This window comes from Amborella trichopoda, chromosome 2 (assembly GCF_054954075.1).
Source record: "Amborella trichopoda isolate Santa Cruz 75 chromosome 2, AtrichopodaSantaCruz75HAP2 v2.0, whole genome shotgun sequence".
In the NCBI taxonomy this organism is placed as follows: domain Eukaryota; kingdom Viridiplantae; phylum Streptophyta; class Magnoliopsida; order Amborellales; family Amborellaceae; genus Amborella; species Amborella trichopoda.
This window is the reverse complement of record NC_142337.1, coordinates 3,757,365-3,780,220: the sequence shown is the minus strand read 5'-3', so window position 1 is coordinate 3,780,220 and position 22,856 is coordinate 3,757,365. Positions and strand designations below refer to the sequence as shown.

Genomic DNA, 22,856 nt, shown 5'->3' with positions numbered 1-22,856 from the left:
CATCAAAACATAGAAACAACGGAAGACTAGATTGCTGTCATTTGTTAATGTTAGGAATGTTGACTCCACAAAATAAGAGATTAAAAGTTTAGAACACTGTTTCTTGAAGTGACTTTCATCCAAGCATATCCCCATACTTTTAATCGGTGACCTAATAGAATGATACTTTTACGAAGCTCACAAACACATAATTTTGATTGGTGAGCTAATATAATGAAACATTTACAAAGGTCATAAACACCTCAAGCTGTTAAATGTAATATAAGATGAGCAGTCACAAACACCTCAAGCTGTTAAATGTAATATAAGATGAGCAATCACAAACACCTCAAGCTGTTAAATGTAATATAAGATAAGCAGTGTCATTTTCTCACAAGTCTTAATTTCTCGAACTTCGAGTGTGGCAATAATATGACTGCAGTTGTAAAATTTTACATCCAACAATGAAGGGGTAATTATAACATTTTTGTTCCAATGAGAATAGTCTGGAAAATTTATCAAGATAAATTATTCAACATTTTACACGATTTGCAACTATTCCAACTTAAGATCATGTATATTTTTCATGAGTATTTTGTAATTAAATCAAAAGATATGGGTAAGATGTTAAATTGTCCATCTCTAATGGGGTATTTTGATAAATCATCTTTTGCATACATCTCCATTTGAGTAAAGCCATCATCAGATGAGCTGAAAGGAGGGTGTATATAAATTGAAGCATCCTTTTTTTGCTTGCTGAAATTTGGAAATGCCACAAAACAGGGAGATAATGATCAAATTTGAACAGCACAATCAATAACACAAAAGCTTAGGCAAAGCATGGGCATTCTTCTGGGTGGAGTTGGATTTCGAAGTTTTGATTTTAGAGTTTTTGGTTTTGTTTCAGTGTTTATGACGCTTCTTCTCTTGAAGTAGGGAGTATGCCTTGTATTCCCCTGCTTCTTCCTCTGTTTTGTAATTTTGGAGCTCTGATCCTTATCTAATGAAACTCACCGTTAACAGTTAAAAAAAAAAAAAAGAAAAAGAAAAAAGCATGGGCATTCTGTTCTTTGACCCCAGAGAATCTGCATGAGATAACGAATAAGTAAAAATTAAATGTTGAGAAACCGGTAAGGATGATTATGGAGCATTTTAAATATTACAATTATAATATTTGTGCCGCAAAAATGCTATTGCATATATCAAATAGACAGCCGCACGAACGGGTCAACAAAAAATTGAGAATTATAAAAGCAAACTTTGTGCTATAACTAGGCCTCCCCATGTTTTTTTTTGTTTTCTGATGAGCATTTCTGCATGTGGTTCAACATTTCCCCGATCTCACTGTGAACTTGCAAATACAGAGTGAAAAGAAATGGAGGCATCCAGCCATTCCTCAGTCTTAACTAATTCTATATGCACAGCATAGCAACCCGGTTCCTTCTTACATGCCAAAAAACAATAAAGCAGAACAAAATAAAGAACCAAAAAGGCAGTAAAAGAAAAAGTACACTAAGAAACGAGAATATAAACCAAAGAGAGCAGAAACACGGAAGAAAGTTAACAGATAATCGTCATCACTACCAATCAGAGAATTTATTGGAAAAGAGCAAATGTATAGTTACATGTTTTTTTGCTACGAAAAGCAAAGGGGATGTACAAATGCAGAAATGAAATAGACTGAAAGAAAGATACCCACTTTTCTGTATTTTTCTTCATTGTATATTGCCAGTAATGATGTCATCATTATCCTCCATTGCAATGATGGATGGTCCCATTGCTAGAGCATGCACCTTTGCGCTTTGAGCCCACCCCTTCCACTCCCCATATGCGTATAGTGCTGTCATCGCTGGCTGAAGCAAACATGTGAGCGTTTACAGGATTCCAACTCACACAGTTTACAGCCCCTGAATGACCTGGTAATACCTCAAATAACTCCCTCGTTCCTCTATGCCATAGATAAACCTGCATATACCAAGTTCTCAGTGAGATCAGATGGAAAGAAGCATACACAAAAATATGCAAAACTGTACTTGAATACGTGCATATAAGTACACATTGTGACTCATGTGCTTGTGGTAACAGTGGACATGATCATTGTCCTGTCATTGAGTTGGATGGTGATGCAGGGATATTGAGACACATACAAGTGAACTATCACATGTTTGGCATGTCCCACTCCATTGATATTCAACTAAGGGATGAGATGGTCATTACCCATGTCACTGTGACCATAATCATATACATCACATGGTGCGCATGCATTTGCATGCTGTGCGTGTTTTCTTTTTCTTTCATTTTTTGGGGTGTGTGTGGGCGGGGGGGGGGGGGGAAGAGATTATTCTGCAACTATTCAACACGTGAAATATGTGGCATTAGTGCCATCATCACCACGCCACCCCCCCCCCCCCCCCCCCCCCCCCCATCCAAAAAAAAAAAACAAAACAAAAAACACTGTTCAACCCATTGATTGGATGTTGGTCATGGGTGTTTGTATAGCACGTCCTACCAGATACCTTGATAGCAGTGGAAGGCAAAGATGAAAAGTGTGGTCCTCTAGGTCACATACAGATAAAAAAGAAAGCAAAATGGGTAGCATAAATATGCATGGAACACGAGTTTGATAGGGCTTCATGTGAATGTCATGGATCTTCCCATGTGACCATTACCAAAAACAAGTCAAAATATTGCAAAGCCCTAAACCTTAGGGTCTCCCTAATATGTGGATGATATGACACATTAGAAATACTTGCGATGTAGCTACAGATGAAGGAAGAACTATTCTGGAGAGAACTTGTCAGAGGGTTATATACTCAAAATCCATAATTCATTAGAGGTGATGCACCAGTTCTTTGCAGGGTCTGCATACTACCATGGAGTTCACCATATACCTTCTCTGAATGGGAGCGTGTGATAAGAAGCCAACATCATACTATAAAATATGCAATTATATATGAGGCCAAACTAAACATCTAGGAAGCACAAGGGAGAGAGAAAAAAAAGGAAACAGCATAACATTTTCACTAGAGAAATGTATAATATCCTTGCATTCAAAACATTGTTTTTTTATGTGTCATTGAGGCCATTCCATTTCTAATCTTAAACTTTCAGAGACTCCTAAGTCCTAACAACACTTGGGAAGTAACTAATTGTCAATTACTCTCAAGGACTCATAAACCTAAATTACAATTTGAACCAGTGCATCCTTATATACTGATACTAGCAAGAAAAAAGTAAGTACAAGAAGATCAAGAACTATTTTTAGATTCAAAATTTGTATGTAATAGATTTAAGTGCAATTCTTTTCTGAAAATTAAGACTTAAAGTGCAAATTAGATCTTGGATGTCATAGAATGCCCACATTTTTCTTCCAAATTCTTTTTTATGCGCTAATGTAAACACTAACACCTCTGACTATTTTTTTCCTCATATCAACCTATAGAAATGGAAAAACAAGACACATGGCTATAGAAATAGTGATAACTAACCTCAGTGTCCCAAGTCAAATAGAAAATAGATGTTAACATAGATGTCAGGAGTCTACCTCCAATTAATTTCATTAATCTACTAAATTGATTTAAAAAATAAATCACTTTTAACCTAAATCTTCAGCCACACAACGGTAATTATATAGCCCTACAACCCCAAAAATTGCTACTACTTTAGATCTCTCATTCTAGTTGTAAGCATGGTGCCAAAGTCAGAGGGTTGTATACACAAAATCCATAATTCATTTGAGGTGATGTACCAGTTCTTTGCAGTGTTCTGCATACTACCATAGAGTTCACCATATACCTTCTCTGAATGAAAACATGTGATATGAAGCCAACACCATACTATAAATTATGCAATTATATATGAGGCCAAACTAAACACCTAGGAAGCACAAGGGAGAGGAAAAAAAAAGGAAACATCATAACATTTTCACTAGAGAAATGTATAATATCATTGCATTCAAAACATTGTTTTTTTATGTGTCATTGAGGTCGTTCCATTTCTAATCTTAAACTTTCAGAGGCTCCTAACAACACTTGGGAAGTAAGTAATTGTCAATTACTCTTAAGGACTCATGAACCTAAATTACAATTTGAACCAGTGCATACTTATATTTTGATACTAGAAAGAACAAAGCAAGTACAAGGAGATCAAGAGGAAGTATTTTTAGATTCAAAATTTGAATGTAATATAAGATTTAAGTGCAATTCTTTTCTGAAAATTAAGACTTAAGTGCAAATTAGATCTTGGATGTCATAGAATGCCCACATTTTTCTTCCAAAGTCTTTTTTATGCGCTAATGTAAACACTAAAACCTCTGATTATTTTTTTCCTCATATCAACCTATAGAAATAATAAACAAGGCATATGGCCATAAAAAAAGGGATAACTAACCTCAGTGTCCAAGTCAAATAAAAAATAGATGTTAACATAGATGTCCAAAGTCTACCTCCAATTAATTTCATTAATCTACACTTTAACCTAAATCTTCAGCCACACAACAGCAATTATATTTATATAGCCCTACAACGCCTAAGAATTGCTACTAAGCTAGATCTCTCATTCTAGTTGTAAGCATTGTGCCAATATATGGCATGTCTTACTCACCTCCCCTACAACATATAGCGGCTTGAGAATGGTTAAATATATTGTCTATACCACTCAACTCCACAACCTCACCTCCTCGCCCTCTCCCTCCAACCAAAACCAATGTTCAAAAATCTGAAAAGTCCATCTCGAACTCACCTGGGTTACTTGAACCCGGCAACATCACCTTTGAACCAGCCGAGTCTCACCAGTTTCAGAGGTTACCTTATAACTTTTTGGTAGACTCAATGGAATCAAAACAGCTGACTCAGGCTTTTGCCCAAGTCCAAGTTTTCAAACACTAACCAAAACAAATAAGTCCATCCATGCCTTGAAATGCAAGCTGAATTACAACAATCACTAGTGAGCTATGGTGAATTGTTAACAGTTCACGAAACAGGAAACCAAATATTAGTCTGTTCTTTAAGAATGGGGAAACTACATATTAATCCCACTACAACTTAAGTAGAAAGATCATCACATACCTAGGTCAGCCATTACACCCATTTCCTTAGCGTCATACATGCAAGCTAAGTGTGGTGGATAGATCCCCTTAGTGACAGAACATTTTCAAGGACCACCATCAACTTATATACGGAATTGTGCTAGGTGGTTTAGCTCTCTCTCATGGAGGGCCAGTTCTTTAGATCGACAAACCTATATGAACAAGTGTACCTTCAACCTTGACAAACCTTGGCTGGAGGTGAGGCTAGTGTGCTTAGGTGCATAAAAATGTGCGCACAACCGGGCTAGTTGCAAAGACCCTTGGTGTGAGGCCTTGGGCAAGATGGTGCAGACAAATGACTAAGTCAGTTGGACTTGATCGACCACAGGGACCAGCAGGCTAAGGTGGGGTTGGTCAGACAATGGGCAGCCTGACCTGATAAGATATAAACCATGTGCTTGAGGTGGCTAACCATGTACCTAGCATAGCAGGTGGGTCGACCATAGAGCATAGGAGTTTGAATTTGAGATGTGTGACCGCTCTAGAAATGGGCTTGTGTAAACTACATAGGCCATGTGACAGCAGATAAGTGCACATTGTAAGCATGTTCAAATTGGCACGCACGGGTAGTAATGACCCGTAGTGGGTTGACTAGACCTGTAACCCTCCCTTAGTGAGCTATGTCAGCAGTCATTAATGGTGGAGCATGGGCTGGGATAACTACTAGACAAGGTGGTGGACAATAATTGTGGTGTGAGCATTAATGGCCAGTGTAAATGAGGGAGAGTGCATCCGTGCATGCCCAGGCTATATATATGCCCTTTACTCAGAACTATGAGGGGCATCTGCAGCAATATATGACGAAGTGTATAGAGCAATAAGAGAGGGCTGTGGTCCTTTTTGCATAGCTTTTGCATGCCTATCTTGTATGGTAGTATACTCCATTCCTGTTGCGTGCATTTGTGGTAGGCCGGTGTTGTCTTCCAATTTCGAGTTTGGCGCATTGATGCATAGTTTTGCTAAGTGAAAAGATACCTCCATAACCGATGTTACCACATTCGCTTCAGAGATCTCCTCATTAGGCTCATAAAAGGGAGTACTTCGGCAATTCCACCAATTCAAGGGAAGCCTTTAGCATATATAAAAATAAAAATAGAAATAAAAATAATTAAGGATAATATTAAAATAAATTATAAAAGTCAAAAGTATAAAGTTTTTTATAAATTTAATTTCTTAAAATTTTAAACAATTTTTTACCCCTTTAACTTTTTATTTTATTAATGTCATTGTTTCATTTAGAAAACATATGTTTTTCTCTTCTCTCTCTAGAAAAATAAAGGTCTTTTACAAATGGACCTGATTTTGGTGTGGGAACTACCGCACTAAAAAGTGCTTTGGGACCTACAATATGCAGTGTCCAATTACAATTGATGGTGCAAATTGCAGACGTCAAGGCCTAAGCAATAACATGTGCAGGTCCTAATGCACCAAAATAATTTTCCTTTACAAATAGGCACTACACGTGGCTTGACACATTGAATACACGCACATGTATACATTTAAAATTTTAATACCCCAAAAGTGAGGTACACATTGATGTGAATATAAGCTATAGTTCAAAGAAGGAGAAGATTAAAAAGTTTCCAAACTTTTTCCTACCCAATGCACATCATCAAAAGTCCAACCAAAATTTCCTCTCTTTGCTTCGTTTAGGTGGAGTGTCTACTCCCGAAAGACTTCAGGCGATTCACCCAAACCAAAGCGGAAGTAATAACATTACTCATGATAGCAGCCATCCAAGAAACCATTCAACAAAACCATCACTTTATAGACAATTGATGCGGTGGGTTAAAAAAAAAAAAAGGAGGAAGAAGAAGACACTCTCTCTATCTACGATAGAATTTTACTTCATTCACCAATAAAAAACCACCATTACAATGTACCTTCTTGTTTTCCTTTTACAACTATTAACTTCCTCCTTCCTAAAAGATTTCCCTTTGAAAGAAAATGTAGCCCCTCCTTTCTCTAATTGATAGCTTGCCATCCCTGTCCCTCATCCAAGAGATAACAACTCATTCAAAAAAACAAAACCAACATATCCCTCCTCAAACGAATCTAAAAGATAATCTCTTATTTTCTTAAAAAGTTACTAAAGATTTAACATAAACTTCCTATCTTAGAACAAACTCACTAAAAAGGGACTTCTAAGGAATAAACCATATACAAGCTTCCCTAAAAAAATAAAAAATATTGTAAAAAACAATGAAGTCTTTCCTAAGAAAAAAAAAACGTAACCCTAAATCCTAAAATAAATATAATCCCTAAAATTGCCCCATAACAAATAACAACTAAACCAGAAAATCAAAATAAAAAATAAAATAAAAATATCGATTTAACCATGTCTTGATCTGCATCATTCTCCAGTGGTTGGAGAAAACTCGCCCTCGAGTTTTAAAATGAGTTAATACAAGTCTTCCTTTGAACATATGTTCTCTTCCAACCTAAATATTGTACAATGAGTTCAGGGCTTAATCCTAGGACATGTGGTTTATTACACTAATCAAAACAGAATAATTATTTATTGAAACTGAGAAACCCTCGAGGAAAGGGTCACTGTATGTCGTACAATATGTTTAGCCCAATGGTTTAAAAAGCGGATCAGTGACCCGGATTGGGCACCTCAAAAACCGATCCGGATAGACGAATCGACGATCCGAATCGGGAATCAACTGAATCAATCTGATTAAAGCTTCAAAAAAATCTGAAAAAATTATTCAAATTCATTATAAATGTTTTTTAGGAATCCAATAAGAAATGAAGGTACTACATTATTAACTTTCATTTTTTTCATCAATTTGTGAATATTGAGGTGCTCTTTCCCTGTATGAACTTATGTTGACCATTAAATTTGCATCACACAAAAGAAATCATAGAATTATCATGGATTAATTATATAATCATATATGGACTACAATAAAGAGTTGACTAAATCGATGAAAATTTGGCCACTAAAATCTCGAATTGGCGAAAAACCCTAATCCGCTAAAAAAACCCAAATTATTACAACCTAAGTAACTATAATATTATATACCAATAATATTTTATAATTATTTTATTATATAAATAATAACAAATCCAAAATATTTTATAATATCATCTAATTTAAAATGTATTATTGACAACTGTAAGAAAAATAGTACACTACATGATTTATAATACAAAAATTAATAAATAAAATAAAAGATTTGGTTATCAATGTAGAAATTATTAGAATGCGTACCAATTTTCTTTAATTTTTTAGGTTTCTAGAATAAATTAGTGGAAGAGATTGTTAGTAGAAAGAGAGAGATTTCAAATGGCCTCATTGTATGAATCCTATCTTTAAATTAATATTAATAAATTTATGTTAAAGACCATCTTGTTATAAAAATAAAAAATATAATTAGACCATTTATTCCTAGGTTGTATGAAGAAATACCTTTTATTTTTTTGACAAGAAATACTTATTGTGTTATCTTTTATTTTTTTTTACAAGAAAAATATGATACTTGTTGATTATCTCTGTTTTTTTTTTTTGACAAAAGAAGAAGATGTACTACTACATTTTTTTTTGCTTGTATTACTTTTTATTTTTTTTTACAAGAAAAATAAAAAAATGATGTTGCCAAAGTACATTTTATTTTTTTATGCCTTTTGTTTTATTTTTTTGCAAGAAATACTTGTTATATTACCTTGAATTTTTTTTACAAAAAAAATAAAAAAATGTTGTATTATCTTTTTTATCTGTATTTTGAAAAACCTTTTATTTTATATTTTTTCTATTTTTTTACAACAGTATTTTTTACCTGTGTTTATTTTTTTGACAACAAATTGTATTTTTTTTACAAAAAAAATAAAAAAAATTTGTATCATCTTTTTTATCTTTATCTTGAAAAGCCTTTTATTTTATATTTTTTCTATTTTTTTACAACAATATTTTCTGCCTTTGTTTGTTTTTTTGACAAAAAAATTTTTCTTGTATTTTTTGGTTGTGCGAACTCAAAAAATTTGTTGTGCGCTGAGGGGTTCGAACTCAAAATATTTTTTGGTGTCCACTATGGGGTTCGAACTCAAGACATACACCCAAAATTCGATGTTGTCAACCAACATGGCCACGTCGCCACATGTGATTCTTCTAGCTTCCATAATAATATATATTCAATGATATTGCTTTAATGACTTTTTGTGGGAATTATCCCACATCGAAGGATGAGTGTTGATTGGTTCTCTATAAAGTCATGTGTATTAGACTTTTTGTCGCGCCTGTAGAAACGTGAGGGAGGCAAACGTGAGATGAGTTACCACGTGTGGCCACGTGTCACTCTCGTGCGATGGCCACGTGTCACTCATGTGAGGCTGCCACGTGTAAACCCAAAAAACTACCGGTTTGTTATGTGAGACTCGCGATTCTCTATTCGGAATCGCCCGGTTCTCTCTGGACACGGGCGATTCCCGGTTTTTTCGTGGAACAGGCTTGGTAGCAGGCGATTCCCGAGTCGAACCGGGCGAGTCCGGCTTGACTCGACGAGTTTTCAAACACTGGTTTAGCCGCATGAATTTGTTGAAATTGCACCAGTTCGTCCATGTAACCTTGCTGAAATTGCTTATGCTCAGCCCTAAAACATACTAGGGGAGCATCTTTGGGATGAGAGCGCTCGATGTTTGAACCAACATCACCTATTTATTTTCCTTTTGAGTCCTTCATCTTTTTCTTCATCAAATATCAATTTAACCACAAAATTTTGATCGTCATCGTAGATAGGATCTCCTACAAGATATTGTTCTTCATCTAAGTATATATTGAAAATTGGTGGCAGCTCCAAATCTACAACCTGCTAACTTTTGATATGATGTACACCAACATCAACATTGTTCTCCTTCAAATCATGTAGATCAACTAAATCCCATGATCTATTCTCCCCAATATGAGGCTCCCAACACGGAGCGTGTGCATAACATGGGTGGTCGAAGGCAGCTCCATCACTCCGCTCCAACTCTGAGTCGGACTCTAATTTGCGCCATTATACATAAAACCCTCACGATTTGGATCTATCCCCGTAGATACCTCTTTGTTTAGAGCACCTTGTTGCTCCTCTCGTTTATGCAACAACCGAGCAATTTTCACCGTCAAGTTGTTGATTTCCTTGCGCAATCGAATCATATCAGCATCCCTACAGCTATGACCTCCACGACCAACCATCGCAATCTAGAACCATCTTTGAACCAATCTCTTATACCAATTTGACGCAGCAAAAAAAAAAAACCATGAAAACAAAGAGAAGACACTCTCTCTCTCTCTCTCTCTCTCTCTCTCTCTCTCTCTCTCTCTCTCTCTCTACGATAAAATTTTATTTCATTCACCAAATAAAAAACCACCATTACAATGTACCTTCTTGTTTTCCTTTTATAACTACCTCCTTCCTAAAAGATTTCCCTTCCAAAGAAAATGTAACCCCTCCTTTCCCTAATTAATAGCTTGCCATCCACGTCCCTCACCAAAAGATAACAACTCATTCAAAAAAAAAAAACTAACTTATACCTCCTAAAAAAAAATCTCCTATTTTCTTAAAAACTTATTACAGATATCAGATAAATTTCCTCTCTTAAAAAAAACTCTCCAAAATGGACTTTTAAGGAATAAACCAAATATAAATTAAAGATATTGTAAAAAACAATGAAGTTTTTTGTCAGAAAACAAAACATAACCCTAACTTCTAAAATAAACATAAAAGAGCCGTAACCCGATGCCTGTCCCGCCAACGCAGGATCCCGAGAGGGATGGGCTGGAAACAGTCCTAACCTTTGGCATACATTAAAAAAAAAAGGTCCTAACCTTTGGCTTTTTACGCACAAAGTGACCGCTCTCAAGACTCGAACCCATACCCTTGCGCTAGCTACCCGAGCCTTTCAACGTCACACCAAGTGATGGCCCCTTAACTCCTAAAACAAATATAATCCTTAAAAATTGACCCATAACAAAGAACAAGTAAACCTGAAAATCAAAATAAAAAATAAAATAAAAATATTGATTTAACCATGTCTTGATCTGCATCAACAATCCATCGAAGGTATTGTAATTGATGCCACCATCCATGCTTCCAAATAATTAATTTTCATAAATGTTTTTCCGCAGTGCTTTGTCATCGTAATCATCAAGCATCATCAATAGGGAAGATATAAGCAGTCTCTTGTAAATCTTGACTAGCAAACTCCATGTCCACCCAGCTCTCTTGTTATGCGTATATATAGATATAGAAAATGGCTGAGAGCCTGTGGACTCTCAAGGTCAACAAAGTTTGAACATCCCACACCTCTTCAAAACCGCAAACTTGTCAAAGATTTGACCGACCAAGTTTTAAAAGAGACGCGAGAGTTTCAAATCTTGCTTTCCCAAACTATTCTCTTCTTTGGACAACTTTTTATCAACAAAATTTTCTGAGATCAATCAAAAAAGATAAACAGCATCATAATTAAATGCAACTATCCGAACTTACAAAATTATCAACTGTCTTTCAATCCACTCACAAAGTTTGTTCCAGTTGATAATTGAGGATCATGGCAACTTTTCTGACAAGTCTGATTGTATAAAATACTTACATAATCAGGTTTCAAAGCAAACATACTAGCAATTAGTACAATAAGATACATAAACAGATTGACAACCAACCAAATCCAATCTATGGTCTAGATTAAGAAATAACGGAGGCACCATAAGAAACAAGGATGTTATTTCACGGAAGATGTAAAGACAAACATACCTGTGAATCCTCACTCCCGCTTGCAATAAATGCTTGCTCCAACCCACCAAAACAAGATCTTATCACCAACCGAGATCGCTTGTGGCCCCTATATCGACCCACCAGCTTAGGCTCGCCATTAATGCTCCAAAGGTGAATCTCCTCATTTACAAGATTCATCAAAAGGAACTTGCCATCCTTAGAGAGAGAAAATGAAGTAATGGACTGATCCTCTTCGATCAATCTTTCCCTCTTCCCTTCTCTGTCATAAAGCATCACAGCCGAATACCTACAAATGCTAATTATAGTCTTCCCATCTGAGGTAACTGCCATATCAGAAACTTTAAGTACCCTCTGCCCTTTCCAACAATCAATCTCTTTCCCATCAAGATCCCACATGCATATGCTTTTATCGCTCACCCCACCAATCAAATGCTTGCCATCAGGAAACCAGGCGCATGTATTTAGGGTTAGAGCACCCTTTTCATACACATGTAGGCATTTCCCTGTCTCAACATCCCAGCGCCTAATGACCTCTTCCACACCGCACGTCAGTAGCTGCCGGTCATCAGGGCGCCATGCCATGACTGGAATAGATTTCTGATGCCCCGCTAGAGTATGCTTCAAGGACAATACACCATCCTCATTGACCTGAAAATTAGACCACAAAGAAAGGTTTCTTTCTACTTTATCATTCCGATCATTTTAAGCAAGCTTTCATATTTCAGATACCGAATTCTGGACTGGTTACAGCAGAGACCAATAAAAAATTTCATGTAATGCACCAAACTTCAGACAACTGAACTAAATATTTTTCAGTGAGTTAGAAAATTTGCCAGACTATACGCATCTTATACATGCACCATACACACAGAAGTGTGCGTGCACATATACATACATGTGTGGTGATTCAAAATCCTGGCCTACTCAGGAATTGCCCGAGTCAGACCAGATCAGGAGGCTGGCACGTATTGACTTTAAAAACCATGGAATCACCTGAGTCTCCCAGTTTTAGAGTTTGCTTTTTAAGTTTTTTTTGGTTAAAAATAGACCGATCTGACTCCGTCGCTGCCAAGTAGGACCGAAGAATCAGAGTCGGATCCTGGCCAAGTTGGAGCACAACTCAAAATTTCAAATACTGCATGTACGTGGCAGTATATGCTTTCATTAGTCACATACATCCACGCATACACCTCCAAAAAAGTATAAACACATATATGCTTTCATTAATCACATACATCCATGCATACACCTCCAAGAAATGCATAAAGACATATATGTCCATTATGCATATATTATGATACATAAGCATGGTTTAAAAATGCGGCTGCATAAAGTGTTATGCGCTGGGCAGCACATCGCAACAGGTCGCATATGCACTTTGGAGAGATGCGGCACGCATCTCTCTGCATATGCGACCGCATCCCACATAATCTGCTTAATCTGCATATGTGGCAAGTCATTAAAAAAAAGGGAAAACATCTCCATACCCCCCATTTTTAAGTTTTATATCTCAATAGACCCAAGGTTTCAAAACATATCTTCGGTCATAAAAATTATAAGTTTTATATCTTTTAACCCCCTAAGGTAACTTTATCCCTTTTAAACCTGTTTTTTTGCCCCAAACAAATATAAGAAAGACATATCCTTTCCAAACACCATCTTTTCTCTCTCTTCACATGATTTCTTCTAAATCTCTCTCTACCTATTTTCCCACTCTCTCTCCCCCGTGTCTCTCACTCTCTCTCCCCCGTTCTCTCCCCTGTTAGAGAGATAAAGAGAGTAAATGTTAGAGAGAGAAATTTGGGGGGAATATATCACGTAAAGAGAGGAAGGGTTTAGAATGAGCATGTCTTTTTTATATTTCTTGGGGCCAAAATGGTTAAAAGTGGGTAAATTAGTCAGGCGGTTGGAAGATATATTTTGAATCTTTGGATCTATTGAGATAAGAAAACCAAAAATAGGAGGTACGAGGATATTTCCCCTAAAAACAAAACCCTCGAACAAGGGAATTTTGGACATTTTGAGCCCCGAAAAAGGGGGAAAGGGTTTTGGAGGTATTATACCCCTCCAAACAACTAAAAACAACCACATCCTGGGTTTTTTTTTTTAATCAAATCACTCAAAAAAAAAGTGACGGAAATTTTTTTTATGAAGTTATTAGATTTTCGTATTGCTTGATGATGGTTGTTGATTTATTTCTTTTGGGAGTTGATTTGAGGAAGTTTATGCAAAATTAGAATGATGATGCACATGGAGACTTTCAAGGTAACTTCTCTTATTAGGATTTGAAATTTAGAATCTCAAGACTTAAAGAGTAGAGCAACGATGATGATTTGTCTTGAGCTTGACTTGTAAACTCTTTGATTTTCATTGACTTTTACTTAGTATTATGTAACTTTAAAGTTTGTGATTGCAAATTTGTGATTATGGTGGGTGAATGTTTTATAAAGCTAGTTTCAAGTTTCTATTTCTATCAGGGGATAGTTGATACAGGATCTCCATAAGGCGACAACCGATACTTTTGGAGTTAATGAATAAACTAAATACCTACTATCACATAAATCACCTCCATAGTTTTTTCCTATGTATTTACTTATTTTTTTAGAATTTTTAGAATTTTTTATATTTATTGGCCGCATCACGACGATGCACCCGCATCTGGACTACATTGAGCCGCATCACCCCATAGTTTGAAAGGAAAAAAAAGGCGTGGAAAAGTAATTTTCCAAAACTGCTGTTTTTCTCCTATCACTGAAAACTAGGGGTTCATACATAAGAACCCGCAAATATGACAGGTGAGAGACATGAATCATATTCAAACATTGTTGGGGAAGCAGTGGCAAATTTAGCTTGAAAAATTAGCACTTTGTCGGATGTAAAAATGTTTGGATTTTCAGTATCAATAAGACTTTCCTATTGAATTTGAATGATCACGTTGAACATGGACTTGGGTAGGTTTTTTATCTCTCTTCTTTCTTTCCTCAGTTTTTTACATTTTCTTTGGGGGTTTGATGAATTTTAGTTTGTGGAAATGGTGAAATGCTGGAAAATTATGTGAAATTTTCGACCAGATTTCAATCTGACGAAATGACTTAAATTTTGGCAAACTTTGATAGCTTTGCTGTTAATTTGAACCAAGTTGCACTAAAATGATTGATGTTTTCCAAGGAGAATGGTCAAATTTTGCATAAATTTTGCATAAATTTTGGTGAACATTTCGATTAAGGAAGAGGACTGAAATTTGGGTAAAATTTGATGAGATAACTAAAATTTTGGTGGAACTCCGGGGTTTATGTGGTGAAATTACCATGTTTTGTCTTTTCCTTTTTTTTCTGGCAGGTTCCAGTTTCTTTTTTTAAAGTTAAATCGGTACTCAGTAACAATTGGGACGATATCCAGTATTCCAGGAAAGTTTTTTCAGCCAAAACCAGAGGAAAGATCATGCTTTCCCAGCTAAAGCATGGTTTTGGGAAAATTCCTAGGAAAGATCATGCTTTCCTTGCTAAAGCCTGGTTTTGGGAAAAGTCCTAGGAAAGATCATGCTTTCCTTCCTAAAGTATGGTTTTGGGAAAATCCGTCTCCTTAGATTGTTTCCCAGCTCCTTTTTCACCATTTTGATCAGACATCGGTTTCTTGATCATAGTCTGATAGTTTTCTGGCTGGTTTTCTAGCTATTTCTGATGGTTAAACTTGCCATAAAAGTTTGCTATGAAAACCAGTTTTCTTGTTCAGGAAAAAGAAACTTGGTGGATGAATGTGGAATTTCAGAAAGGAAACGATAGTTAGGCAATTTTCATGTTAACAAAGATGGGAAGGGGCAAAGGTGTAAGGTTTTTAGGTTGGAGTGGGTTCACAGGGTAGACCCTAGTGTCATGTGGACTACAAAATCTAGTGAGAGGGGCGACTGTCATTTTCCCCAATAAATTTTGGATCGGTCCGGATCTCACCAATTCAACCCATTTGAGCCGTTGATCGGTTCAGGTCCTCATTCCAGGTTTTAGAACATTGGTATGGACACATCCAAAGTATATTGAGTCCAATTTTGAGAAAATTACAGTGCCTATTTAATGAAATGGTTTCAGGTTTTAAATCTTAGTATAAGGCAAGCACCTGGGTCAGTAGGGGAAATAGTTAACTGGAAAGAATGACTAGATGGATCTATTTCATTTATTTGTTTTCTTTTTTAAAAAATTATTTCGGCCATGCGAATTAACGTGACTTGACTTTTGTGGCCATGGATTTTAATGTGCATCTGGCCCATTCAACAAAGTTTAGTACCAAAATGGTTTTCTTCCAGTTACCTTGGCTGGTGATGAGTGGGCCAAGGCCAAGTAGGTATTTAAGCAAGTTTTGGTGAAATCTGGGACTTAATTATATTAAAAAAAAATTAACAATATAGAAATTATAGCCAAGTCTTGACAATACCAGAAAACTTTTCAAATTTGATAGCATAAATTGAAGGCAAAGAAATGAGAGTCCACAATTAATCTTCAACAAGAGATTACCTCCCATATTATTGCTGTGCAATCATTAGATGATGAGGCTAAATATTTCCCATTGTTAGAGAACTGAAGGAACCAAACCTCACTATGGTGCCCATGCAACACCTGATGCACAAAATTGTACGTGATTAGATATGAATAACAGCTCAATACGAAGAAAGAAACGAATGAGAAGGATGCATACATAAACCCCAGATATTGAGAAGGCTCATTTTGTAAAAGATTTCCAAAGGCTAGAATTTTTCCAAAAGCCAGTATTATCATAATTCCATTTGAAGACTTAGGAGGTTCTTTCTATAATTTGCTCTGCAAATAATGATAAAACATATTTTCCCTAATGGTTTTCTTGTAGGATAGATTCGGTGTTCACATATATCTTAATAGTTATTACAAAAACTTTTATATAAACTACACAATCCATTGCATGGTATTCTGAGAGCACTGGAGAAATAGTTCAAAGTAGCACACAAATTCGAGATAACACAAGATAAATCCAAAACCAAATGAATTAACCATAGAGAAAAGCAGATTATGCATTCAACAGTGACTTTCTCTATTCTAAAATTGCCTACAAATATTGGAAACCCTTCAACAAGACATAGTAAATCAATCATTTGTCCTTATTTTTAAATATTAAAATTCATAGTTTACAAAAATGGATGAAACCCCACTATAGTGAATGCAAATAACAATAGTCAGAATCACTCAAGCATACAGCATGGAACATCTACCACAAAGAGAAAAGTCAGAGACTATTTATCATTTTTTTTCTTGATTTAATAATTAATTGTTCACCTAGACATCTTTTTGTTTCTCCCCTGATCTTTTAGCCCCTTCTTCCTTTGAACTGTAAATTCCTTCGTTGCCACCCTAGGGCAACAAATTTACATATTGTCGGCTACTCTCTCTCGTAGTTCAGACATTTGTTTTACTCCCCCTAAAAAGACACCAGATATTCATCAATATTTTTAGATTTAAAATCTAATTGCCATGCCTGATGAATGGCCGGCCATTGCTTCCTCTAATCAAACATTGATCCAATACGTGTTGGAAAAAATAAGGTTAAGTCAGGTTTGAGTCACGCCTCGCCATCCCTCGCAACTACATGTCCTCCGCCATCCTCACCATCTCCCATCCTCCCTCCACCCCCGTCATTCCAATCATCCCCGAGGGAAGAACCCTATCATGTTGTTCCCTTCTTTCTATGATTCTTATTCCCATCTCATCCATGCCAGGAAAGCCTCCTTCGCCCCCCACCCCTTATCTTCTCTTCTTCTCATCCCAATACCCAGCCGCCTCCTTCTTCTGGGCTTCATCCTTCTCTTCGCCCGTCCCCCCATTCCATACCCAGAACAATGCCTCTTTTGCCCATATCCTCCAAGCTAAGAAACCTGCAACTTCACCTGTCCCTGTGACCCCCCAGCCTCAGGTTCATCCTCCAAATCCCTCCCCCCTCTCTCTGCTCCCTCCTCCATTCCTGTGGGAAGAAGTCAAGCCCCTTTCTTGGAACAGGCGTTGAGATATTTGCTTATTGATAGGTTCCAGCCTCCCCGTAACGATGCCAAAGGAATACAAAAATGGGTGGCTGAAACCTGGGACGTTTCCACTCTCTCCAGTAGGAAACTCTCATCTGAGGACTTCCTCTTCTCCTTCCCCTCAAAGGAAAAAATGCTCAAAGACCTTAGAAGCCAGAATACATCCTTTCATGGTGCAGCCCTTTCCCTGGGTCGCTAGAACAAGTCGATGGGGGTAGCAGTTCTGCAAAAGTTATGGCTGCTAGCCTCTTACCTTCCTCTTCGTGCATGGAATATTGATACATTCCAGCGAACTGGGGATGCCTACGGAAAGTTCATCTCTATGGATCGGAAGTCTACTAGTATTCTCCCTCTCGGCTCCGTTCAGCTTCTGGTGGAAGCTCTTATTCCAGCCTAGATTCCCCCGACCCTCTAGTTTGAGATCAATGGGTTGTTTTACAACATCCCAATCTCATGGTCTTGTGCCTCGCCTCCCTCTCACCGCCATGTTCAAGACCACAGGCCCTCTATGTATGGAGCACGGTCTAAAGTGATTAGGACGCCCTCATCCCTCAATCATGAAGGGACCATAATGACCAGGAAGCACCCCTACCCCCCAATGAGCACCGTCGTTCCTGTCGGTGTAGGGCTCCCAGGGACCCTGACCAAAAGTCTTTCCTCCCGCGAAGAAATGTGGTCCTACCGGCTCATCCCTCGCGTCCAATTGAGAAGGAGCTAGGAAGCACAATCAGACCGTCCATCACTCAGGGGGGATCGCCGCCGGCCACGAACCTACCTTTTTTAACACTGTTCCTGGAGGGCCGACATGTATCCCCCTCGTACCTAGTTCTCCTTGTTCCTCGCATCTTCTCCCGCCCCTTCTTGCATCGACCCTTGCATCCCCCTCTTGTCAAGTGTCGACCCCTTGCTCTGCCTCCCCTTTGCCCCATCCCTCACTTTCTCCCTCGAGTCCACCGCCTATCCTGCAGGATTTTCATTATCTCCTACCAGCCCCTAGACCCTCCCATCATTCTCCTGCTCGCCTTTCGTCGAGTGGAACATCATGTGCTTCATCAGCATGCAGTCCTATACTCTCAACTAGTCATCGATGGTTCCCGCAACTCCTCTCCCGCAGCCGGTTCGGTTTCTAAACTCCACCCCCTACAACTGCTCTCCATCCTCAACCCTTCCTCTGGCCACCATAATGTTCTCTGGCCAAGCAAACCCGGCTTCTAAACCTCCCCTAAAGCCTAGAAAGTCAAAATTTCAAGTTGTCGACCCGGTGAGTCAACGCTCGAATCTTAACGATAGAGTTACATCGTCCCTCTCAACCTTGTTTGTTCCTACGCCTAATCTCCCCTCTTTGGTAATCCCTCCACAGGATCTTTTTGTGCCTTCTTCAAACCCGTCTCCCTCATCTCCACTAGTTGTAGCCTCTTTGCCCCAATCTTCGCCCTCCCCCTATTCTTTCCCACTTTTAGCGACTCCTGAAATTCTGAATTCAATCTCTCCTCCCAATCCCAATCTCCCTTCCCAATTTCTCTTACCCATTTCTCTCCCCTCTACCCCCTTTTGCCCGTCTCCCAACCTTTTTCTACGACCCATTTACTCTTAGCCTTCCTTTCCCCATCTTCCAAGAGCAGTTCATCTATTGTTCCTAGGCACAACTTTTCACCCTCTACTGTGTTTGGCTCATTCATCTCCTCTCCTTCTTCTGGATCAGCAACCCTTAGCAGTGCACTTTTGGATTCAGTGGCCTCCGTTGACTCCTCTTTTGTCGATGGTTTGAATCGTGCTCAAGGCAATCCCATGAAGTTTTAAAAGTGATGGGATTCAAATTTAACGGCCCCAGGAAGGTGCTTGAAGACTTCATCAACGCAGACACTAAATCTCTCCGCAAGAAGAAAGAAAACAGGGAGTTGTCCAATCTCGTCTTTTTTGGAGTTAACTACCACTCTAGTAAGTCTTTGATTCCTTCCCTCTTCAGCAATAGCTCTAGTTTCCTCGACTAGACATGCAACCACACGCCGCTCAAGGCGTACCGACCTGCCCCCAGGTCCCAAATGAAGATAATCATGTGGAACATCGGTGGCCTGGGCCACGCTCAGAAACAAAGGTCTATGGGAGATCTTTGTGCTAAATTCTCACCCTCCCTTTAAGCCCTTATAGAGACCAAACTCCCTGCTCCTGACCTCCCTGCTATTAGGAACATCTGGGGGTTCAAACCCTATAGATGGATAGCTTTAGAAGCTAATGGTGCTTTAGGGGGCATCTGGCTTCTCTAGGACCCCACCCCCCACAATTTGAGGGATTCACCCATAGGCCTTTTTTCGACAAATATTTTCTTCTCGAGACTTTTCGATGGGATGCAATGGACGTGTATTGCGGTCTACAGTCCCAATTCTGAAGGATTGGGACAAGCTTTCTAGGTCGAATTAAATTCCCTTGCGTCAAGAACCCCTGCCACTTGGTGCTTAGGGGGGATTTCAATATAACCAAGCGGTCTCGTGATTGCAACTCAAACCAAACTCTCTCCAGCTATCGTGACTTTGTATTCCAATGTCAATTGATTGATATCCCTCTGGAGGGTGCCCAGTTCACTTGGTCCAACCACTCTCTTAACCCAATCCTCTCTAAACTTGATAGGTTTTTCATTTCTTTAAAATCGGACCTCACCTTCCCGGGAACCCACCCAAACCTACCTCTGATCACCATCCTATCATCCTTGATACTGAAGCTGTGGACCGAGGGCCTATGCCTTTTAGGTTTGAGTCTTGGTGGGTGTAGGAACCTAATTTCAATCAACTGGTGACAAACTCATGGAATTCCTACCAACCTATGGTTCACAAGTGGGCGGGGTTCCAAGTCCAGAGAAAGCTCCAATTGCTGAAAGTAGTTCTAAAATCTTGGAAAACCAGCACCCAGGAAATTTTTGGGAGTAAAAAGCCTCGCTGCTCGAGTTATTAAATGATTTGGATGTAGTGGAGGGGTCAAGGCGTCTGCTGCCGTTTGAATTTGACTTTAGAGCCAAAGCTAAGTTCGACTACCAACCTACCCTTCGAAAAGAAGAGATGTACCTCATTGAGCAGGTTGCTACTACCTTTTTCTCTAACCTTTTCACCTCTTCTTCTGGTCTCAGACCCATTATGCACAACCTAGCCTTTCTCACCTTGATATGAGAAAGCAAGTTGGCTAGAAAGGCCTTTTTTCGAAGAGGTAATCATCCAGGCTCTTGATGACTTAAGCAATAACTGAACCCCGAGCCCTGCTGGATATTATATGGCCTTCTTCAAAACATTTTGGGCGGTCCTTCGTTTAGATGTTATCGACTTCTTTGCTGAATTCCATGCTCGTGGGGTAATATGCAAAGCTACAAATGCCACCTTCATAGCTCTAATTCCCAAACCGAAGGGGTAAGAGAATTGAAAGACTTTCAACCTATAAGTTTGGTCAACACCTCTTACAAACTTTTATCCAAAGTTTTGGCTTCTAGATTAAAAGGTATCCTACCCTCAGTCATTTCCCCAACCCAAGGGGCCTTTGTGAAGGATCGTCAGATCTTGGACGGGGCTCTCATTGCCAATGAATGCATTCATTCCTGGTCCTTAACTAAAATTCCGGGGTTAGTGATCAAGTTAAACAGGGTGAAAGCTTATGACCACGTCGACTGGTTAATCCTCGATGAAACTCTTCGACGGATGGCATTTGGGTGTAAGTGGAGTTGTTGGATCGTGGTTGCATATGCAACCCTATTTTTTCAATCCTCATAAATGGCTCGCCCAAGGGTTTCTTCCCGGCTAGTAGAGGCCATCGTCAAGTTGACCCGCTGTCGCCGTTCCTGTTTGCTATACTGGTTGAGGTCTTTAGTATCTCAATATCGAGAATCTATCAAACTGGCCTCTTGAGTGGGTTTCGCTCTAGCAATCATGGTCCTTTAGTATCCCATTTGCAATACATAGATGACACCCTCATTTTATGTGACTCCCCATGTGGTTACTCTTCGAGTGCTCCTTAAGTGCTTCGAGATGGCTACCGGGTTCAAAGCCAACCTGGGCAAATCTAAAATGATGAGGATGTGTACTGACCCGTCGATGCTCATGTTTCTCGCCTATAGATGGGGTTCTTCTGTAAAGCAATTACCGTCCTCTTACCTCGGACTTTCACTTTGCCTTGGCCTGCCTCGACTAAATCAATGTAGTCACATTCTCGATAAGTTTGATAGGAGGTTCATGGGTTGGAAAGACAGATTCGTATCCAAGGCGGGAAGACTCACTCTTATCAAAGCAACTCTTGCTAATACTCCGGTGTTCCAGATGGCTCTTTTTCACATCCCAACCTAGGTGGCTAATAGATTGAAGCACTTTATGAGGAATTTCTTCTAGCAGGGAAAACATGGACATAAGTTTCATTTCATCTCTTGGGATAAACTCTCTTCCAAAATCCCAAGGGGTTTGGGTATTCGAAGCCTCATAAATCGCAATAAGGTGCTCTTGTGCAAATGGTGGTGGACATTCGCAACCCAACCCGGCCACCTCTAGACGGAGGTCATAAGACACAAATACTGTTTTGGGATTAGCCATTGGACCCCGGAATGCAAAACCAGCGGCAGATCTTGGGTTTCTGGAGATTTGTTCTAAGAACCCGTGAGCTTTTCCTCAGCCATATTCGCTTTCGCCCTAGGGAGGGGGCTAGGGTGAAGTTCTGGACATACACCTGGATTGATCATTCCCCCCTAAGAGATCAGTATCCAGCCTTTTCGGTTAGCTCACGATGGCCAAGTCCTTGGTGGCCAAAAATTTCAGTATGACAGGAGCCCTCAGAACTTGGAAGCCTCTCTTTAGGAGATCTATCTTCGACCATGAGCTAGCAGACCTTAGCTCTTTGGCTGAGAGACTCCACTCAGTCTTCCTACCTCTCTCTAGGGAGGACAGGATAATTTGGACCCCCTTGGCCTCGAGTTCATTCTCGGTAGCATCCTTTTGTAGCACCCTGAATGCTCTCTTCACCCCCTCAGGTCCCAAACCTGATATAGCCTCCAAGGCATGGAACCTTTTAC

The 22,856-nt window shown here is 38.9% G+C and overlaps 1 protein-coding gene across 1 annotated transcript in view; it reads right to left on the bottom strand.

Moving 5' to 3' along the window:
• Positions 1 to 1,556: 1,556 nt before the first annotated feature.
• LOC18435894 (transducin family protein / WD-40 repeat family protein) overlaps positions 1,557 to 22,856 on the bottom strand; it is a 33,416-nt gene continuing 12,116 nt past the window's right edge. The window contains exons 3-5 of the mRNA XM_006845927.4: positions 16,290 to 16,391; positions 11,803 to 12,432; positions 1,557 to 1,944 (exon numbers count right to left, since the gene is read on the bottom strand). Of these exons, the coding sequence (XP_006845990.1) occupies positions 1,726 to 1,944; positions 11,803 to 12,432; positions 16,290 to 16,391 (951 nt within the window). The 3' untranslated portion in view covers positions 1,557 to 1,725. The remainder of the gene's footprint in view (positions 1,945 to 11,802; positions 12,433 to 16,289; positions 16,392 to 22,856) is intronic.